Consider the following 23,785-nt stretch of genomic DNA (forward strand, 5'->3'; position numbering starts at 1 on the left):
TTAACTACATACAATATTAAATACATACTAACAGGCTCATGAACTCATTCATCATACACAGTGACAATGGATATTAACTACATAGAGTCGAATTTATTTAATCGTTTCCTATCTTATTTGCTTACGTATATATAGTACACAAAAAACTTGTTTTAAATCTCATCTCTCAGTTTTTTTTAACTTTTTACCATCTGTAATAACATTTTAAAACCATATGTAATTCAGCTGTTCTGACTGCAATATATGGTTTGCAATTGTCGATTTATCTATCTATCTATCTATCTATCTATCTATCTATCTATCTATCTATCTATCTATCTATCTATCTATCTATCTATCTATCTATCTATCTATCTATCTATCTATCCATTCTTTGTTTGCCATATTACACCAATATGTAAATCTAATTCAGGACGTTAAGAGTGTTTCTATCTTAAAATGAGCACTTTTTTGTACTCGTCGATTGCTTTTACGACATGATCTAGAATTGCTACTCTTCCTCCCAAACCTTTGATATTGGAAGCATTAAATTAAGTTAAAAGTACAACTTGGGTAAAAAAAGACCGACAGTATAGTTTATTGAGCTATTCTATAAATGGCAGAATTAAATTGAGTCGGCGGCGATAACCGTGACTGACATTTGCTAATGTGGGAAAAACTCGAGGCAAGCTTTAGAAATCGCCAAAGAAAAAGTCACGAGTTGCATCCGACGCCGCTAGAATTATGTGTTGTAGAAATAATAACTTATGCTAATGAACTACTTATGTTATTCCGTACACATTTATTAAAGTTCCGTGCAACGATACGCATTATAATGATTAAGAATAGTATGGCTATAGCAACTAACTGGAAAAAATAAAATAAAATAAAGTAAATCCTACCAATGCTATCTCACTTTCAATTCATATAGTTTGAAGTATATTACCAAAGTGAAGGAAAAATTAAAAAAGACCACTATACATGTTCCCAGGATATTTAACGACACCCAATCTTCTCGTTTCAATTGGCAACTTCTGTTCCTGTCGAGTGGCTGTCTGCTATAATACAAACAAAGAAATGCTCTCTCCATCCATTAGAAGACGTTTAATGGGAAACTAAAACCACTTTTTAACTGATTAGTTTAATAGTGAAAGTCTTATATGAATCATCGGGTTCGCCGAATTAATTACTGGAAATGATTCGGCCATTTTCGGCGGACTTCTTTTGGCATTTCCATGAACACTGCCTTTTCCACGGTAATGTGAGAATTGTTCTAAATATGGCGAGTTTTTAGTAAGGTTTTAATAACACGTATACTGATACTTTGAAAAAAAAAAAAAAAGGTATAAAAAGTTTTCCGTCCACACTAGTTTTATACGTCGTTTGATTTTCATAATTCAGACATTTCTGGAAATGCGTAGACCCTCAAACGGCATTTTCTCTCACCAAAAATAGTTTTGGTAATTGCCAATGAAGCCACTGGTTTTGAAAAGCTACCTCAGTTTCCCGTCCGCAGTAAATGTGGAAAACCGTGTTTTCAAACAATCTACTTAAAGGGAAAGTATCACGCAAATTTGCTGTCATTTCAAAACCCAAAAATGTTTGTCTGTCAGCAGAATTAGAAACAAAGAAATAATTTCAAGTTTTTAAAAACTTATTACTCCAGTGCAATAAAACCGTCGATTAGTGCCACTGGTCAGAGACAGAGTAGGCCGGTATGGATTGAAACTTGAAAACTGTTAGGCTAATGTTTTTCAAGTTCTCGTATTTTTGTTTCCAAAATGCGCTTGAACAGATCACGAGTTGTTCCTTTCAAGAATTAAGTTGAACTGGCATAATTTAAGTGATTTTTATATCGTTCGATTAGCCTGAGGTTCGATTGAGTTCCATTGGGTTCGGAAATTGAACTCAATCGAACTCTCACACTAATGTTTTGGTTCAATTGTGTTCGATTTCTGAACTAATCGAACCCAATCGTTCGATGAAGTTCGATTGGGTTCGATTAAGTTCGATTAGTTACGTCGGGATAGTTACATGCCTGTATATGTATACAGAACTAAACTTCTAGTCATAAGCATTAAGAGTCTTTTACCTCTCCTCGCCATAGTTGCCATCTTCTTTTGCTTTACGTACGTGTAAAATTGTAACATGTATGTCTGCCGTGTGACAAAATTAAATAATAAATAATAAATAATGATATAGAAAAAGACCATTTACTCATTAAAACCCAAACATGGTTGTCATTGGTGATTGCATGTATTTATTTTTCACTAAGTAGAGCAGTACAGTGATTATGGGTCCGGATCCTTGAAATAGACCATAGTCAGGCATGACTAGCTATTGACTCGAATTCCTTAATTTTGCTTAGTTTTGACTATTTAGCTATCGACTCAGCTTAATTTTGGTTCTTGGGCGTTACAACACCGATGATCAATTTTACAGTGACGCACAACACTTAATGTCATAGAGCTACAGCAGGTGATAATTTGAATATTTATAACCGTTTTTTTTTTTTTTTTAATTTATGTGAACAAAATTGAAGAAGCACTGATCACGCAAAGCACAGCCTCTGTATTATATCACGTTCTATCAACTGAGAACTCTTTGAGCTTAAAGCTCCAAACGATGGCAGCCGGCACCGACGGTCAAGACTACTGGGTGCCAGAGTTAACAGCAGAGAGAGCTATATTCCTCTCAACTTTCAACGTTTTCTTTTCCATCACTGCAACACTGGGCAATGCACTGATTCTAGTTGCTCTTCGTAATGTGTCTTCGGTTCATCCACCAACAAAACTGTTGTTGCAATGCCTTGCAGTGACGGATCTGTGCGTCGGTCTAATTTCACAACCCCTTTATGTCAGTATGATCCTGAATTCTGTGACAAAGAAAAACATGAATATTTTACATTACCTTTCAAATGCAACGGTTGCCTCGAGTTTCACACTGAGTGGAGTATCCATCTACACATTGACGGCTCTTAGTGTTGACAGACTTCTCGCCCTGCTGTTGGGGCTGAGATACAGACAAATTGTAACCTTAAGGCGAGTTTTTGCAGTTATATGTTTTATCTGGTTAATGAGCATTTCATTTGGCTTCAGTTTCTCCTTTTGGGGACTTCTTGTTGTCTTTGCCACAGGCGCAGTTAATGGAATACTTTCTCTATGCATCTCGTTGTTCTCTTACTTGAAGATCTTTCTCACACTGCGACAACGTCAAGCCCAAGTTCAATTTCAAGCCCGGCATGAGAGAGCAAGAGGAAGCATTTCACTCAACATAGCACGATACAAGAAAAGCGTGTCTAGTATAGCGTGGGTTCAGTTGGCATTGGTTGTTTGGTATGTGCCATTTTATATCGCATTTTTTATAATAGTGCTGTCTGGATGGCGTAGTAGAACATTGGATTTCGTTGAGGCATGCGCAACCACTGTTCTTTATTCTAACTCGTCCCTAAACCCGATTCTCTACTGCTGGAAGATCAAAGATGTGAGACAGGCAATGAAGACCACTCTCAGAAGCATGTTTTGCTTACAAAGTTAGTTAATTAACTCGTATAAGAAGGTTATATAGGTGTTACCCTCTAATGCCATATCTTAAACTCATAGTATAAGGAAGAAGAAACATCTAAAATTCCTTGCTGTCCCACTAACAGGCTTCTGAAATTATTCATCATACACAGTGACAATGGATATTAACTACATATACAATCGAATTTATTTTTAAAATCGTTTCCTATGCTTATCTGATGATATATAGTACTCACAAAAACTTGTTTTAAATTTCATCTCTCAGTTTTTTTTAACTTTTTACCATCTGCAATAACATTTTAAAACCATATGTAATTCAGCTGTTCTGACTGCAATATGTGTTTTGTAATTAACGATTTATCTGTCTATATATTCTTCATTTGCCATATTACACTAATATGTAAATCTAATTCAAGACGATGAAAGTGTTTCTATCTTAAAATGGGTACTTTTTTGTACTCGTCGATTGCTTTAAGGACATTATCTAGAATTGCCACTCTTCCTCCAAAACCTTTGATATTGGAAGCATGAAATTAATTTAAAAATACAACTTGCGTTAAAAAAAAAAACCAACGGCATAGTTTATTGAGCTATTTTATAAACGGCGTAATTAAATTGAGTCGGCCACGATAACCGTGACTGACATTTGCTAATGCGGAAAAAACTCGAAGCAAACTTTAGAAATCGCGAAAGAAAAAGCCACGAGTTACATCCGACGCCGCTTTGTGTTGTAGAAATAATAACTTATGCTAATGAGCTACTTATGTTATTCCGTACACATTTATTAAAGTTCCGTGCAACGATACGCATTAGAATGATTAAGAATAGTAACTATAGCAACTAACTGGAAAAAAAAAATAAATCCTACCAATGCTATCTCACTTTCAATTCATATAGTTTGAAGTATAATACCAAAATGAAGGAAAAATTTAAAAAGACCACTATACATGTTCCCAAGATATTTAACGACACCCAATCTTCTCGGTTCAATTGTCAACTACTGTTCCTGTCGAGTGGCTATCTGCTATAATACAAACAAAGAAATGCTCTTTCAATCCATCAGAAAACGGGGACCAACAACGCATATTTGCGTTGTAAACACTGTTTCTGCTTTAAAATTTATGATTTGTTTCTTGTTTAACTTTAATAACAACGTCAAGATAATATGTGAACGTCACCAACTGGTGTATTTTGCCATCATCACAGCCAACAAACCGACTACACCTCCCGATTTTAGCTGCATGGCACCGTTCGTCCGGAAACAAATCCCAAAATGCCATTTTTTTGGGCCAAAAAACAACACTAAAAATTACACTAATTTGTCGTGCATATTAAAACTCCAACGTATTTGTTCAAAAATGAAAAGTCTTCATTTACAGCGAACCTCAAAGTCAGACCTCGGTGTCTGACTGGAAGTTTTTCTCCCAACGTATTCCTCGGGCTACACTTCAGCCTTTTAATCATACCCGGTCTTGCGTATCTCAAGTTGACTCGTTCACGAATTCTGGATAACTCAGCACTCGCTCGAACAAACAACAACCGTCATGTGCGTCACGTGATAATTCAGCCTGAGTCCACAGTACCTTACGACCGCAGATATTTTTTATGGCATCTTCGTGTATGGAGAAATTAAGTGGTTCAGACTATTTATTGTCAAATATTTATTGAAAAACTAACACAAACCCAGTACTCTAAGGGTTAAGCAATGCCAACAGATCTGTAATACCGAGGACTGCAACCTTACATTATGCTCCATTAAGAATTGTTGTATATGGACGAAATTGGTCTTAGTCATTGCAAACTCTACAGTTAAGGAAAACATAATTTCCTCCATTTACGAGTCATCCTAATTACAAATGATTTATTGATGCATAAAATACGATTTCGTCCATAACAAGCATTGAGAAATTAACATTAAAGATACTTAGTTTTCCGGCTTGATTGGTCAATTAATAAATGACAATAAACTACAAACGAACAAGTGAGTATTAATAAATAAATAAATAAATAAATAAATAAACAAATAAATAAATAAACAAATATGAATAAATATGAATAAATATGAAATAAGTAATTACACGGCCTTGGTATTGTAAAGCATTGTATAATGCGATCTTGTTGTATACTGTATCTAATTTACCAGATTACATAATTAATTTGAAGTGAGAAGTTCATTTTTGTTTTCCGAGAAAGTCAAATTAGTCATAAGCATTAAGCTTGCTTTATGTTTTCTCGTCACTGTCACCATGCCATCTTGTATGTCTGTGATGGTTGTATTTTTCACCGTGTAATATAAACCAGTAGAGTGATTTTTTTTGGTCTCACCCTTGGAATAGAAATAACATGATTAGCCATTATTAGACTCTAACTTCTTAATTTTGCTTGGTTATTACTATTTTAGCTATGACTCAGTTTGACTTCGTTTCTTGGGTTTTGTAAAACCAATCCTAGATTTTACAATGACGCACAACCAAGCAACAACAGGTGATAATTTGAATATTCATTACTGTCTTCCTTTAAAATGAATTTATGAGAACAAAAACGAAGAAGCGCCGATCACGAAAACCGCAGCGGATGATCAACGTTCAACGTTCTATCAACGGAGAGTATGGCAGCCGGCACCGACGGTCAAGACCACTGGGTGCCAGAGTTAACAGCAGGGAGAGCTATATTCCTCTCATCTTTAAATATTTTTCTTTCCATCACTGCAATCCTGGGAAATGCACTGATTCTAGTTGCTCTTCGTAATGTGTCTTCTGTTCATCCACCAACAAAATTGTCGTTGCGATGCCTGGCAGTGACGGATCTGTGTGGCGGTTTGATTTCTCAACCATTGCAAATAATTAGTGAAAGCTAAGTTGTAATTATTTCTATTAAAGTAAAGTTGAACTATGATTGTTAGCCGAGGTTAATTCCAGCTTCAAGTCATAAAATAAGTGTCTCCTCACCACAGTTACCATCTTATTTTACTTTGTAGACGTATAATGCTGTCGTGTGAAAAAAATAAACAGAAAATAATGCATGATAAACAAAAAGACGGTTTTTTCATTAAAACCCTCAAGCATGGTTTATTATTGGTGACCATTTTGGGTTTGATCCTTGACATAAAAAGTAGACAATTAGCCATCATTAGACTCTTATTTTTGTCTACTTAACAATCGATTCAGTTTAATTTCGTTTCTTGGGCTTTTTAAAACCAATCTTACCCCTTTATTTTACAATGACGCACGACCGACAAGCGAGACAGCTGCAGCAAGTAATAATTTAAATATTCATTATTTTCTTTTGTCTTAACTTAATTTATGTGAACAAATACGAAGAAGCATCGATCACGAAAAGCGCAGAGGATAAACTATAATTGTCACGTTCTATCAACTGAGAGGTTTTTTCACTTAAAACTTTAAACGATGGCAGCCGGCAACAACGGTCAAGACAACTGGGTGCCAGAGTTAACAGCTGGGATAGCTATATTCTTCTTAGCTTTAAACGTATTTCTTGCCATCACTGCAACACTGGGTAATGCACTTATTCTAGTTGCTCTTCGCAATGTGTCTTCTGTTCATCCACCAACAAAACTGTTGTTGCGATGCCTGGCAGTGACAGATCTGTGCGTCGGTCTAATTTTACAACCCCTTTTTGTCAGCATGATCGTGAATTCTGTGACAAAGATAAACATAAATATTTTATTCCACGTTTACAGTGCAACGGTTGCCTCAAGTTTTACTCTGAACGGAGTATCCATCTACACATTGACGGCTCTTAGTGTTGACAGACAGGCTCTTAGTGTTGACAGACTTCTCGCCCTGCTGTTGGGGCTGAGATACAGACAAGTTGTAACTTTAAGGCGTGTTTTTGCGGCTATATGCTGTTTCTGGTTAATTAGCATTTCATGTGGTTTTATTTACTCGTTTTGGAGACATGTTGTAGTCTTCATCACAGGCGCAGTTATTGCAATACTTTGTTTATGCGTCTCAATCTTCTGTTACACCAAGATCTTTCTCACACTGCGACAACGTCAAGCCCAAGTTCAACTACAAACCGGACACGAGCGAGCAAGAGGAGGGATACCACCCAACATAGCACGATATAAGAAGAGCGTTTCTACCATAGCGTGGGTGCAGTTGGCATTGGTTGTCTGGCATGTGCCATTTTATATCGTATCTATAATAATACTGCTATCTGGATGGCGTGGTATGAAGATGGATTTCGTTGTGACATGTGCAACCACTCTTCTTTACTCCAACTCGTCTCTTAACCCGATTCTCTATTGCTGGAAGATCAAAGACGTGAGACGGGCAATGAAGACCACAGTGAGAACCTTATTTGGCTTAGAAAGTTAGTTAATTAACTAGTACAATAAGGTGTTATAGGTGTTACCCCCTAATGCCAGCTCTTACACTCATAGCCTAAGAAAGAAGACATATTTAATATTCCACCTTGTCCCATAGACAGGCTCATGAACTCTGTCATCATACACAGTGACAATGGATATCGTTTTCTCTCTTAACTGCTTATATATAGTACACAAAAATAACTTGTTGAAAATTTGATTTCTCAATTTTTTTTAACTTTTCATAATCTGTAATAATATGTTTTATTATATAAACACCAATGAAATAGCTTTCGGGCGAAAACATGACATCACACGTGAGAATAACGTTATCTTCACACGTGAACAGATCACCGCTGCTATGGTTACATAATAAATCGCGCCTTTTCCAATGATGTGCTCACTCGTGAAATATTTTTCAGCACTCGAAGAGAAATTTCGTATCTCCGCGTGGTCATGTAATATCCTCTATATAACCATATGTTATTCAGTTGTTCTTAATATATATATTGCAATAGAAACAAAGAAACAATACAATGATTGCTTCACTCAGTCGCAGGAGTGCTCGGTGCAAAAACATGCCGAGCGAAATATAAATTTAAGATAGAAAGTGTAACACAGTTACTCGAGCTTCACGCACTAAGCGATCATCAGCATGTACCGTTGGAGATTGTAGAGTTATAATTTAAGGAGGGCGGCTGGAGCGATCTTGCTTCTGATTGGCTGCGTAGAATTTATTTTCATGCCTGCATTTTGTAATCAACTCAGAACGTTTGAAACGAGCAAATCCATATTACGGACATCCCTCGCGCTGCAATTTGTGCTTATCTGAGAAGCTCTGCATCCTATCTGCTGACAACTCTACCCTCCTCAATAAACGTTCTGAGTTAATTACAAAATGCACGTATGATCTGAATAAATTCTACGCAGCCAGTCAAAAGCAAGATCACTCCAACCGCCCTCCTTAAATTATAACTCTACAATCTCCAACGGTACAGTCTGATGATCGCTTATTGCGTGAAACTCGAGTAACTGTGTTACATTTTCTATCTTAAATTTATATTGCTTTGCAATTATCATTCTATCTGTCTGTCTGTCTGTCTGTCTGTCTGTCTATCTATCTTTCTATCTAACCGCGGCCGTGTTGATTAGCTTTCAGATGAACCAGGTGTTAACCGAACCCACAAGGGTCAGTGCAAAATCAAAAACGTTAATTGATCTTGTTATAACCAACAGCAAGGGGTTTACCCACTTTCTATTAGCGACCACTATCACACTTATGCAATTAGAAAAATAGGCATTCCCAGGGGTCAACCTAGGGTTATTCAATCAAGAGCTTTTTTTTTTTTTTTTTTTTTTGACGAAGCAAAATTTAAGATGGATCTCATTATTGCACCTAGGCCATCTTTTGATTATTCTCAAGACGTTAATAGTGCGTGGACCGCGTGGAGTAATGTATTTCTAGGTGTTATTGACAAGCATGTTCCCTGTCGAAACATTGGAGTACGAAAAAAACCTTCCCCGTGGCTAAATTTAAACATAAAGCAAATGATGTTCCAACGGGATTGGTTAAAGTAAAAAGCAGTAAGAACTGGTACGCTTGAAGAGTGGACAGCTTACAGAACTTTAAGAAATTCGGTAAATAAAGAGATTAGGTTTGCTAAAAAAAAAGATTTTATCAAACGAAGATAAAAAATAAATAAATAAAAAAATAAATGAGGTATCTGGCGATCAAAAGGCGACTTGGAAAGTGCTCAATGATATTTTGGGAAAAAAGTCACAGAACACTAAAATAAATGGCTTGAAGACTGACTCTGGTGAGACACTGACCAATACAAACGAAATCGCAAATTATATAAACAGACATTTCGCAGCGATCGGCCCAAATCTCGCTTCAAAGATTTCTACCAATGAAGATAATAGCAGATCTTGAATAAAAAAGATCCTATCTTTTATTTTAAAGGAGTACACTCCTCTAGAGTGCTTAAATTACTCAATTGGGCAAAAATAGCAAAGGCAACTGGTATCGATAAAATGTCAAACAGAATTTTAAAAATAGCTGCTCCCAGTATATATGAAAGCTTAACAGATATATTTCATTTATCCCTCGCTTCAAATGTTTGCCCCTCTGATTGGAAAGTGGCAAAAGTCTCCCCACTATTCAAATCGGGGGATCAGAGCGATGCAAACAATTATAGACCAATTTCAGTTTTGCCCACAATTGCGAGAGTTTTTGAAAGACTTTTCTTCGAGCAGTTATACTCTTATTTCAATGAGAATAAACTTCTCAGTTATTCGCAGCAGTCCGGATTTAGGTCTCTTCATTCCACCGTTACCGCCCTACTTGAGATAACTAACGAGTAGTGTTCTAATATTGACAAAGGTATGATAAACGGAGTTCTTTTTCTAGACTTGAAGAGATTTCACTTAGAAAACTGGAATATTATTGAGTAGAAAGCACAGCAATAGAGTGACTCCGATCGTATCTATCAAATAGGCAACAAGTATGTTACGTTAATGGTGTTACTTCATCATTAGAATATGTAACATGTGGTGTTCCCCAAGGTTCAATTCTAGGGCCACTACTCTTTCTCGTTAATGATATTCCGAAGCCGGTTTAGATTATTGAGTCGGTCACGATTACCGTGACTGACAATTGCTAATGTGGAAAAAACTCGAGGCAAGCTTTAGAAATTGCCGAAGAAAAAGCCACGAGTTGCATCCGACGCCGCTAGAATAATGTGTTGTAGAAATAATTAACTTATGCTAATGAACTACTTATGTTATTTCGTACACGTTTTTCACAGTTCCGTGCAACGATACGCATTATAATGTTAAGAATAGTATTTATAGCAATTAACTGCAAAAAATAAAATAAAATAATCCTACCAATGCTCTCTCATTTCAAGACTATAAGACTAAAATGAAGGAAAAACTTTAAAAAGGCAACTACAGATGTTCCCAAAAACGCGTTATTACGAACTTTTCCGAAAAAAAAAAAAACTTTAAAATGTATATGGGCGAGGGAAATTTTTACCATTTTGCTGACATTGAGACTTACAAAGCTAATTACTAAACGATAACGTTCAGATGTTTTGTTTAGCAGATCGATCTATTTCTTCGTTAGTTAGAGGAATTATCTTAGTCCACTTGTATTAAAAATATCTCGCAATGTCAAAAAGGTCTTTCATGCCCGCCCGAACTGACAACTGTGTTAAATAAAGACCCCTCTTTCTAAATATTTAAGTTTTGTTGTGTTACTTAAGACTTGTGTACAAATAAAATGTCACGTTGTATAGACCCCCTGGGGGGAAGAATTGTCTTAACAGGCGAATGGTGTGAATTCAACCGAGCAAAAACTGATTATCTGCATGGACAGACGCGAATTTTCTCAACGTGCTGATCAGAATATCTGTCCAGCATAAGAGCTAACACTCCTGAAATTTGACGAGATTGAGCTTCTGTTTCGTTAAGACATGGCATTTGCAACGTCAACAGCAGGTAGTTCTGCCACTTGTGAAAACTGGCAAACGGAAAACAGGAGCATTCGAGAGAGGACAGCACTTATGATAAATAATCCTCTTATGAGCGATGTCAAGTTCGTAATCCAGGATTCAAACCCCAAAAACAAGAAAGGTCGTGAGATTTTCCACGCTCACAAGTTTCTGCTGTCGCTTGGCAGCCCCGTGTTCCAGGCCATGTTTTATAGCAACATAGCGGACACCAGGGAAGAGATTCCGCTCTCCGACTGCGATCCTCGAGGTTTTGTCGAGTTCCTTCGGTACTTGTATTCAGATGAAGTGCACTTGACCTCTGGTAACGTATTCGAGCTGTTATATTTGGCGAAGAAATACATCGTGCCTTTTCTGGCAGAGAACTGTTGCCGTTTCTTAGAAGCGGAGTTGAGGGAAAACAACGTTTTCAGGATCCTGGAGCACGCTAGGTTATTCTCCGAAACGCATCTTGAGCAACGGTGTTGGAAGCTCTTGGAGACAAAGACAAGTGCCTGCCTGCGGACTGAAGGTCTGCTCTGGATTGGTCACGACACACTGTCATCGCTTCTCAAGAGAGATTCCCTCACTTTGGTAGATGGGGAGTGCGCCGTTTTTAAAGCTGCAAAAAGATGGGCGACTGCGAATTGCAAGGTGCGAGGTTTGGAGCCAACAGGGCAAAAGATGAGAAGAGTCCTAAAGGACGCAATCTATTTGATACGTTTTCCAATGATGCCGCCACGACTGTTTGGCGAAATGGTGGTAGCAACAGGAATCCTTAGCGACAAAGAGGTTTCTCAAGTCTACTTATTCCATAAACAGGGCGGCATAGCTGATCCCGAAATGAAATTTTCATGCATTCCGCGCGGGCCGCTGCTTCAGTCACGCAACTCTGACGTCAAGTTGTCACGTTGCTATAGATACAGAGAAAATCAGACATTCCCCAGTTCCGAGAGTTTCCTTTCTGTGTCTGAAAACCTAAAGTTCTCAACCAGTAAAGAAGTTTACTTTGCAGGGGTTCGCCTTTACGCTCACAAAGACGCGGAAAAGAAATTCTCAGTACAGCTCAGAGTTTCAAGATGCCACGGTTTGAAGGAAGAGGTCACCTCTGTGCGCGGAACGTTCAAAGTGGGGACTCTCCCTGGACAGCTGAGCAATAGGCTGGGATTTGATGTACTGGTTCCGGAAGCTTTTCTTGTTTCTAGAGAAGTTCAGTTCAATGTCAAAGTCACAATAGTTGGAACCAACGAAGCAAGAGCTTCTCCAAACAGAGGTATTCCCGTGAAGTTTGTCAAGTGTGAAGGAATTGAGTTCAAGTTGGAAGGCCAGTCGAGACAAATACTGGAAATATTGTTTTACACCTTAGATTGACTTTAAGTCCCTCGACAGAAAACCTGTTCTCCCAAAGTAATTGACGATTGAGCCAGACAGTATCGTGTACAATAATTGATTTCTTCGTGAACTTCACAAATTGTCGTATTATTGTTGTTATTGTTGTTGCTATTGTGTTTTTCTTATCAGGATACAGATCGTAGTCTATTTAACAATTATTTCATAGCGCGCGTCGGATTATGAACAGTCTTTAAGAACAGTCTTTAAGCCGAGGACGTTATCATCCGGGATATACCAGTAATCCGGAAAGGTGTTTATTTCCTTTATAATCCTTCGATTAATTTCTGAAACGCACGAGCTTTACAATGGAAATGACAGCCAGTGATGGTCATGGCATGAATGCAGCTAAACTGAATTGTAAGCTGAATAGTTTGCTGGATTTTCTCAAACTGGGCCCGGTTGTTCGAAAGCCGATTAACGCTAATCCCCAATTAAAAATTAACCGACGTTATCATCTCGCTTATTTAAAATGTTTTCAAGAGCTAATTTTAAGCTAATAGTAAAGAAAAGTCAAAACTAAAGGATAAAAATCTTTTGGAAGAATCGTTATCGATTAGTCATTAAACCTGAATCAAAGTTTACGTTAGCCCAGGATTAGCTTAAACGGGCTTTGAACAACTGGACACTGGGATTGAATTACAACAACTTAGACTTACAGTGGAACGAACACAACCGGGGCCACCCGACACTGATCAGCCAATCATAGGCCACGTTTACAACAAAGGAGTCTTGCCGTGGTAGTTTGTAAACCAATCAAAAACGAGAACATTTCAAAGTGCCGGTTTTTTCAGTGGCCCCGGCTGAGTTCGTTGCACTGTAAAACTATGACGTTCTTTCTCTATTTCTCGTCGAAAAAACAGTCAGGTGACTGTTATCAAATCGGACGCCTGATATCGGTGCCATCCGATTTCTAGTAGATGACGTGTTTTGTCTGATAAAAACGCGCGGAAATTAATCGTTGGGTCATGAGATGATACGGCACCTCGTCGGCCACAATCTTCCCATATTTAACAAGGGCAAGTGGAATAATTGTTTTATTACAAACAATTAAGTAATATCACTAGATCTTTCAGATTTCATTTTGCAAGGAAGATCAGAAGATGATTTGATACTCGCTATTTCATGGGCATGATATAATTAACAATTGTTCCACGAGCGCGCAATGGATATGAGATGATAGATAGTCAACGAGGCGCGTAGCGCCGAGTTTGCTATAATCATCTCATATCCAACAAGCGTGAGTGGAATATTTGTTTTATTAAAAACAATCAAGAAATATTGCTAGATTTTGCGGATTTCGCTTTGCAAAATCAATTAGAAGCCAATTTAATGGTCTCTATTTCTCGGGCATGGTATAATGGCTGATATACCATGGCCGCTAAGCCAATCAAATCGCTCGAATTGCATTATACAATGATCCAGTTTTTAATAATGGCTAATATTCCATGAATTGCTAAGCCAATCAAAACTCTGAAATTGCATTTGCCAATGATCCAGTTTTTAATTATATTTTATTAAGTGTTATATTTCAGACTACACTCGATTGCAAAAACGTTGACACCTAAAAAGCATAAACCGTACTGAAACGATAAAACCCAATGGCTTTATGGGTATAAGTGTGCTAAATTTATTTGAATAATATTCTATTCTCGTGCGACGGTTGTTAACCAAAATTAGTTGCACGTGGTGAATGATGGAAACTATCCAAGTTTTCCTTAAAGTATCCAAGTTGGCCAACAAGGGCCAATTTGAGTCATATACAATTCGCGATTTGCCTAAGTTCAAATCAGTCAATGAACTTAAGCAATATTTGGTAGAAAATTATTCGGAAGAATTAAGTCAGCACTGTATTTTTTATTGCCAAAGAACGAGAATGGTAAATTATTTATTATGGAAATGAGGTTATTGTTTAAACACTACCCACAAATCTGTTGGGTCTCATCGTTCACGGTTTATGCTTTTTAGGTGTCAACGTTTTTACAATCGAGTGTATGCATGTAAATTGTCTTTAGATGAGCGGAAACATTGTCTTTATATTTGACAGCTAATTACTATAACCAATTCTCATTTAAATATTTCTACTCACAGGAACAGAGTAAACATAGAAGTAACAAAACATTATTACCATTTTTACAACACAATTTTCTGTTGTCGACTGCAACTCGCGGCTCTTTCGTTATCGATTTTAAAAAATTCGAGTGAGAGCCATTTTTTTAATTAGCAGATCTCTCTACCGTTAAACTCAGCGGCTTCCAGTTAATTTCGATTCTGCCCCTAAAATATAACTCGATAAATTATACCGTCTTACATGCATTGAAATTGGTTTTGTATCTTGACAAGAGTGCCTTGCTGTACTCATTTATGTCTTTTACGACATAGTTATAATATTACCACAATTTAACTGGTTTAAATCTAGTTAAAAACGACGACCGCCATAACAAATTCGTTACTCAATTGTAAGACTAGATAACAGAACAAAAGTGTAAATGATATTTATTACTATGTCTAAAGGGTACAATTTACACGATAGCCAGCTAGTGTTGCTTCGTGAACTTGCCCTTTTTCAAACCCACAGTACATAAATGCCAATCTTTGTAATTAACTTTGCAAGCAAAACAGCCGTTTGGCCGTATTCTTCATTGCCTGTCTCACTTCCTTGATTTTCCAGCAAAAGAGAATCGGGTTAAGAGACGAGTTGCAATAAAGAAGAGTGGTTGTACATGTCCAAACGACATCCGCCTTAATGCCACGCCATCCAAACACCTCGATTATTACAACAGAAATATAAAATGGCACATAGCAAAAAGCTAATGCCAACTGCACCCACGCTATGCTGGAAACCGTCCTCTTGTATCTAGCTATGTTGAGTGGAATCCGTCCTCTCGCTCGCTCATGCCGGCCTTGAAATCGTACTTGGGCTTGACGTTGTCGCAGTGTGAGAAAGATCTTCATGTAAGAGAAGATTGAGATGAATGAAGAAATTAACCCCAAAAATGTGCCTGTGGTATAAGCAACAAAATGGCTCCAAAAGGAGTAAACAAAACCACAAGCAACACACATGAAACAGAAAGAGCATATAGTTGCAGAAACGCGCCTCAAGGTTACAACTTGTCTGTATCTCAGCCCCAACAACAGGGCGAGAAGTCTGTCAACACTAAGAGCCATCGATGTGGATATTGATACTCCACTCAGAATAAAACTTGAAGTAACCATTGCAGCCATATCATAATACAAAACAGTGACGTTTATCTTTGTCACAGAATTCAGGATAATGCTGATAAAGAGAGGTTGTGAAATTAGACCGACGCACAGATCCGTCACTGCCAGGCATCGCAACAACAGTTTTGTCGCTGGATGAAGAGAAGACACATTACGAAGAGCAACTAGAGTCAGGACATTGCCAAAGAATGCAGTGATAGAAAGAAAAGTGTTTAATACTGAGAGGAATATAGCTATCTCTGTTGCTAACTCGGGTACTTGATTCAGCGTCCTCCAATAGTCTTCACCCTCGGTAACGCTTGCCATCGTTTGTGGAAACAATTCTTAGTTGGGAGAATGTTAAATAATTTTTGCGCTTAACATGATCAGTTCGGCTTCGGTTTTATGTTCATTGCCAGTAAAAAGGCAAACTCATGGAAATTCAAATTATCACCTGCTGGTGCCGGTTGTACCGGCGTCTTTGAACAGTCAATATATTATTTTCTGAAAACTACTTAGAAACTCTAATTTAGTTTCACGAAATCCAAGAAAGAAAATCAAACCGAATAACTACTAAAATAATTATTAGTCCAAATTAAACGAAATAAAATCAATATGATGGAATTAGTGTTTTTAAACACTAGCTAGTAATAAAATACTGGCTAAAGGTGTCTAACTTATACAGTTAATTGGTTATGTAACTTCATGTACCCTTCTGGTTTCAATATTGGTAAATAGATCGAACCGCTAATATCATCGGAACCGTGCATGCGTTTTACTGACTACAAAACGGAGCTAATCTATATCACCATTTTTTTATATCATTATTGACTATATTTCTAAATGAGTCCTTGCTGCCAGGCTGAGATCGGTGTCCGGTCATCTAATTCCGTAAGGTTGATTCCTCTTTTAAACACCTTATGCAAATCCGCCATTGCGAAATAAACATAAAATTAGCGAGGAAATGTCTTATAACTGAGACAGCAAAACAAAAACAAAACAACAACAACAAAAAAAACAAACAAACAAAAAATCGATTTCATACAAGTCGGCCATTTTCGTGGTATACTAAAACGACTTTTTCGGTCACCCACCGAAATAGACGTTTTTTAAATCCTCTCAAAAGAAGATTCTTTTGAAAACACAATTTTCAACATTTAATGCGGACAGAAAACTGACCGAACTTTTCAAAAACAGTGGTTTCATCAGTTTGCTATTACCAAAACCGTTTTTGGTGACAGAAATTGCCCTTTAAGTGTCGACGCATTTCCAAAACTGTCCAAACTGCGAAAATTAAACGAAATCGAAAGCCAGTGTTTATGCGGATTTTTTTTTTTTTTAAGTTTTCGTGTGTGATCAAAACCTTGCACAAAACTAGCATCAGTTAAAAAAAAAAAACTCTCACCTTGACGTAGTGCAATTGCTCATGAAAAAGCCAAAGGTTTTCCCGTAACTGCGCATGCCAAAAAGAGCACGCCCAAAAATGGTGACGTGTGAAAGTAATCGATTGGAATCAATCCAGCGAACGTGGTGATTTATATCAGACGTTCACGAACGAGGTTAAACAGCGGTTATAGTTTCCCAGTGAACTGCCTCTGATTGATGGAGTTGCGCTTAAATACAAATATCCGGATATATAACTATTTTTTTAGATATTTAGAAGCTCCTGGGATAGTTAGAAAATGTCAGGATATTCAGAGAAAATAATGTTATGGAATATTTAGGACTCTTAGAGTACCCTCTATGGGTTTTCTGACTTGTCGCAATATTTTCAAGAAAATTTCAGCCCTTTGCAGGCATTTTAGCTTTGGTCCGAACCAGCCAGTATTTATCCAGGGTTTACTTTCGAATAATGTGCCCCACAATGCCATTGCTGTCCAGTAAATCCAATCTGGCGGAGTAAGATATGCAAGAGTTACGAAAAGATTTTCCTTGTCAGTATTAGAAATATTATTGTGCGCACAGCTAGTATAATAAAGTACTGTTAATATTTGATCACCAGTACGAACCTAATAAAACCGTGTCACGTACACCTTCACTTTTGATGGCACGCAGGCAATTAAATTCATATTATAAATGAAGATATCTATAAATTAAAAATATATAGGGAATTTTACCACATACTGCTAGAAAAAAAAATCGGGATATTTACAAGTTTTCATGAGAATCTTCGGAAACGAATACGTATTAAGACTATTTTCTGAGATATTTGCATCTAAACATAGATGGAGTGTGCTTTAAGTTTCTTTGTTTCTATTAGCAGAATGTCACTCGAAAAGAACGTTCTATTTTTTTAACAGAAATTGACAATTGAACCAATAAGATTTTGGTTATTGTTTTATGTCTTGGCGAACGTCTTAATTTGTCTTTTTAAAGTTTATTCTTCTTTTTGGTATTAGTATACTCGAACTATGTGAATTAAAATGAGATAGAATACATCGGTTTATGTTTTATTTTTTCCATTTAATTACAATAGTTACTATTCTTAACCATAATCATGCGTATCGTTTTGTTGCATCCAACATTTTTACATTGCAAATAGGCAACATAAGTAGTAATTAGCATAACGTATTATTTCTACAACACATAATTCTAGCGGCGACGTCTTCAACTCGTGGCTTTTTCGTTGGGGATTTCAAAAGCTTTCCTCAGGTTTTTTTTCCACATTAGCAATTGTTAGTCACGGTAAACATGATCGACTGAATTCAAATCTGCCTTTACAAAATAGCTCAGTAAATTATATCGTCGAATTTTTAACCCAACTGATATTTTTAAAATAAAAGAAGTTAATGCTACTAATTTCAATGGTTTGGGAGGAAGAGTACCAAATTTAGAAAAAGCCCGGGAAGAGCACAATACAGTATTCTTTTTTAAGATAGAAACCAAGTATAACGTTCTGAATTTCTTTTTTTTATTACATATTAGTCCAATATGACAAGCAAAGAATAGATGACCGATCGATAAAACGTTGATTATAAAACATATTTTGCACTCAGGACAACCGACTTGCATATGGCTATACCATGTAATTACAAATAATGAAAAGTTGAAAAAAAAATTATTGAGAGATTAAATTTAAAACTTTTTGTTTTTTACTATATATAACCAGTTAAGAGAGAAAACAATTAAATAACTACGTAGTTTATATCCATTCTCATTGTGCATGATGAATGAGTTCCCAAGCCCGTCAGTGCGACAGGGAGGGGGAATATTAAATATCTCTTTTTCAGTTAGGCTATTAGTGTAAGAGATAGCATTAGGCCGGGTAACACCAATAAGACTTTATTGTACTAGTTAATTAACTAACTTTGTAAGCAAAACAAGCTTCTCACTGTGGTCCTCAATGCCCGTCTCACATCTTTGATCTTCCAGCAATAGAGAATCGGGTTTAGAGACGAGTTGGAATAAAGAAGGGTGCCTGCACATGCTACAACGAAATCAGCCGTCATACCACGCCATCTCAAGAGCAGTGTTATAACAAATGAGATATAAAATGGCGCATACCCAACAACCAATGCCAACTGCACCCACGCTACGGTAGAAACGCTCTTTTTGTATCTTGCTATATTGAGTGGAATCCCTCCTCTCGCTCGCTCATGGCCGGTTTGACATTGAACTCGGGCTTGACGTTGCCGCAGTGAGATAAATATCTTTGTGTAACAGAAGATCGATATGCATAAAGCAAGTATTCCAATAACTGCGCTTATAATGTAGCCAACAAGACGTCTCCAAAATGAGTAAATGAAACCACATGAAATGCTCATTAACCAGAAACAACATTCAGCTGCAAAAACTCGCCTTAATGTTACAACTTGTCTGTATCTCAGCCCCAACAGCAGGGCGAGAAGTCTGTCAACACTAAGAGCCATCAATGTGTAGACGGATACTGAACTCAGAGTAAAACATAAGGCAACTGTTACATTGAATAGGTAGAATAAAATATTCATGTTTATCTTGGTCACAGAATTCAGGATCATGCTGACAAAAAGCGGTTGTGAAATTAGACCGACGCACAGATCCGTCACTGCCAGGCATCGCAACAACAGCTTTGTTGGTGGATGAACAGAAGACACATTACGAAGAGCAACTAGAATCAGTGCATTGCCAAGGATTGCAGTGATGGAAAGAAAAGTGTTTAAAGATGAGAGGAATATAGCTCTCCCTGTTGTTAACTCTGGCACCCAGTAGTCTTGACCTTCGGTGGCGGCTGCCATCGTTTGGAGTTTTAAGCTCAAAGAGTTCTCAGTTGAAAAACGTGAGATGATTTGTCGGCTGTGCTTTGCGTGATCAGTGTTTCATTGATTTTGTTCCCATAAATTAATTTTAGAGAAAAGACAATAATGAATATTCAAATTATCACCTGCTGTAACTCTATTATATTGCTGGTGTTGTACTTCATTTTATTATATGGCTGTGTCTCAAAAGGACTGGAAACGATCAAATTCAAGAACTTGATTGGCTAAAATTGATAATGACGGCGGTCTAGATTTTCCCATCTCGACCGGCACCTAGACCGATCTTATTGTAACATTTGTCCTCCAAACGTTACAAACAAAAAAAAAAAAGAAAAAAAATTGGCTTGTTCCTGTTAATACAGTACTAAATGGAAGAACTAGTAGCCCTGAACGTGGAAGCAGGTAAAGAGAATGAGCAAACGTTGGCAAATTTGAGTCCAGCCGAGAAAGCTACGAGCAAAGATGAAGTCGAAATTGAGAAGTTTTTGCAGGCGCAAAAATCCAAAAACACTCAATACAAGACTAAGAGCGACTTAAACGTATGGAAGAAATTTTGTGAGTCAATGAAAGAGTCTAGAGCAATTGAAAACATACCTGCCAATGAGCTCGACCTTCTTTTGTCTAAATTTTTTATCTCCGTTCATAAACAAGATGGCACCAAGTACGAACCGTGTACATTGAGTGGCTTCCAGCGAAGTTTTCAACGCCACTTGCACGAAGTCTAATCAACATTCTTAAGGATAACGAGTTCTCCAAGTCCAGAGAGGTTCTTGCTGCCAAACGAAAGAACCTGGTTCGCCAAGGAAAAGGAAACCGTCCAAATGCCACAAGAGAGCTAACTGAGGCTGAGGAAGATGCACTTTTTGAAAATGGCCAGTTCGGTGTTCGGGATCCTAAATCATTACAAAGGGCTTTGTGGTGGTTTCTTTCCCTCCATTTCGGCTGGAGGGCTCGAGATGAGAGCCGTAAGCTGTGTTGGGGGTGATGCAGGCTTGGCCAGTGATCCAGAAACCGATTCTGAATACCCTGTGTGGAAGTCAGAAAGAGGAAGCAAAACACGCACCGGACAAGATGGTGGCCATCAAAGAGCCTTTGAACCGAAAGCGCATGCAAGCATAAACAAGTCACGATGCCCAGTTGAATTCTACAAAGTGTTTCGAAGCCATCGTTCCGAGGCCATGTTAGATCCAGATGCTCCTTTTTATCTCGCCATAAATCACCGACGAAAACCAATTGAGAAAGTATGGTATCTGGATAGGCCCCTCAGAAAGAATGAAATTGGCAAGTTCCTCAAAGACGCCTTTGCTTCAGCCAAACTCGATGAAACAAACAAGAAGAAGGTTTCTAATCACTCCGTTAGGAATACCAGTGTTGGACGACTCCTCGAAGCAGACGTTCAGCTAAATTTCGTTGCACAGCTAAGTGGTCATAAAAATTTGAAAAGTCTCGACAGCCACCATTCAGCATCTGTCAAGCGACAGCGTGAAATGTCTACTCTCTTGAATCGTGGACCAGATACATCCGCTCAGAAAAGAAGAAAACCAAGCCAGTGCCTCCACTACAACTCAGCAAAATGTCTTCACAGTCCAACAAATCCAACCTCAGGCAATCTTTGCCGGAGCACATATTGACAAGTTTGAAGGCCGCACATTCAACATTCACGTTTTCTGTGGCGATCAGTCAAAGATCGCAAGGCTGAATGAGAACTGATCGCTGAGCGATCGTGGCACAGACAGGCATTAAAATTTGTTGCAATTTTGGTCGCATTTTAGAAAATTTTCATTGAGCCTGTAAGAAAACAACGGTTATTTTGTCTTCATTCATTGACGAAGTTTGTACAAAGCTGTACTTTGAACAGTTATTTTTGCCCCGTTTGGACTGAAGACTAGTGACAGAAGTAAGCCAGCTAAATGCTTGAGCCCGCGCAGGGGAACAAATATACTTTTTATCTTTTGATTTCCTGTTTGGCCATATAATAAACATCTTATTAACCGAGTTAGGTCGGTCTGTATGGGAGAATTGACCTCGGTCGCCGGTACAGACTTCACTGCGTTCGGTCTGCACTGGCGACCTCGGTCAAGATTCTCCCATACAGACCTCCCGCTCGGTTAATAAGAACTAAGTAAAATGGAACATTCGTTTGGTATAGCCTATGAAACAAAATCAACAACTGAGTTGATAGATGAACAGTCAAAACTACGCAAACTTAAGTAATTAGAGTCTAACGGCGCCTAACCATCTTCTATTTCAAGAATCAGACCCAAAATCACTGTATGATTTACTAAGTAAAACATAAATACATTCAATCACCAATGATAAACCATGCTTGGGTTTTATTGATTAACGGTCTTTTTCTATTTTCATTACTTATTATTTATTTTGTCAGACGGCAGACATACATGTTACAATTTTACGCGTAAATAAAGCAAAAGAAGGTGGTATCAATAAATTATATGTGACTGTTACATTTACTGTAGGGTTTTTTGTCTGCTTTATTGACTCCCTTTTTGTGCATTTATGAAACATTTGCAAAGCTGGGGTGTTACTTTGGTAGGTGTATGGTAAGTGTGCCTTAGTGGGGTTGCAAATTTGCCGACAATTTTAGGTAGGTTACTTTTCAAGTGATAAAGGGGCATTTTTAGACTACCTTTATAGGTATCTCTCCAGCGATCACAAAAGGTTTGTAGGGACCACGAAAAGTTTTTATAAGGGTGAGGTCAAGATGGCTGGATATTGGCTCCTTCAAATGGGCAAGTGGGTGGTGACTTTGGAGATTAAATAAATATAGATGTAACATTTTTTTATCTTCACATGGAGAATGTTTGTCAGTGTTTTTGCTGTGAGAAGAAAAAGAGATATTGGGTAGAAATGAGATGAGAAATGAGATGAAAATTATCTTGTTTCAGTACATTAAATTCAATAAATTAAGGTAAAATTTGCGTATATGTATTGAAAATTAACAATTTATCATCAAAAGCAGTTTTTACTTACTCTCAGTGTGACGATGCTGGTTGACTCATTTTTTAAACTGTGATACAAATCAAAACAAATGTCAGTTGTCAATATCTACCCCACTAAAAGATGCATTACGCTTATCACGTGAATCACAATCAATAATCTTAACCGTAATTACATATTCTGAACCAAAGACATTTCTCTTGCATTCTCGTTCTACACTCGGCTCAAGGGTCGCTCGACCACCACAGCCAAACAAACACTTTGATTCAGCTATCACTATTTTGTTTGAAAACTCGGAGAAACTGTCCAAAATCCAAGAAAAACCTTTAGAAGCAAGCAACCGATATATTGCTTGAGAGTTCTAACTCTGTCTCGTTATCACCGCAAAACAACACAAAATCATTGTAAAAAAAAGTGATCCGGATCACTTACCGCCTCAATCTTCAACATGACAAGAACAGCCAAGGAAAAGCACAGCAGCGTAGCTATGACGTTTTTGAAATCGATATAAAACCGACAACCGTATCAAATCCAGGGAACATAGTCGAGAAATACGACATACAACGAAAATTGGCAGCGTAAAACTTCTACACACTACACTGTTTAATTCTTTTAAAACTTTGCGAAAAGTTGTATCTCAACATGCTGATCAAATTTTCGTAATAAAAAAATGGATGT

The 23,785-nt window shown here is 37.5% G+C and overlaps 1 protein-coding gene across 1 annotated transcript; it reads left to right on the forward strand.

Annotated features, from left to right (window-relative positions):
• The first annotated feature begins 10,807 nt into the window (after window positions 1–10,807).
• LOC146487136 (BTB/POZ domain-containing protein 6-B-like) lies at window positions 10,808–15,791 on the forward strand. The gene has a single exon (XM_085085258.1). The coding sequence runs from the start codon at window positions 11,310–11,312 to the stop codon at window positions 12,693–12,695; it is 1,386 nt and encodes a 461-aa protein (XP_084941384.1). The 5' UTR covers window positions 10,808–11,309; the 3' UTR covers window positions 12,696–15,791.
• Window positions 15,792–23,785: the final 7,994 nt, after the last annotated feature.

This window comes from Pavona decussata, unplaced genomic scaffold (assembly GCF_977016875.1).
Source record: "Pavona decussata unplaced genomic scaffold, jaPavDecu1.1 SCAFFOLD_16, whole genome shotgun sequence".
Lineage (NCBI taxonomy): Eukaryota > Metazoa > Cnidaria > Anthozoa > Scleractinia > Agariciidae > Pavona > Pavona decussata.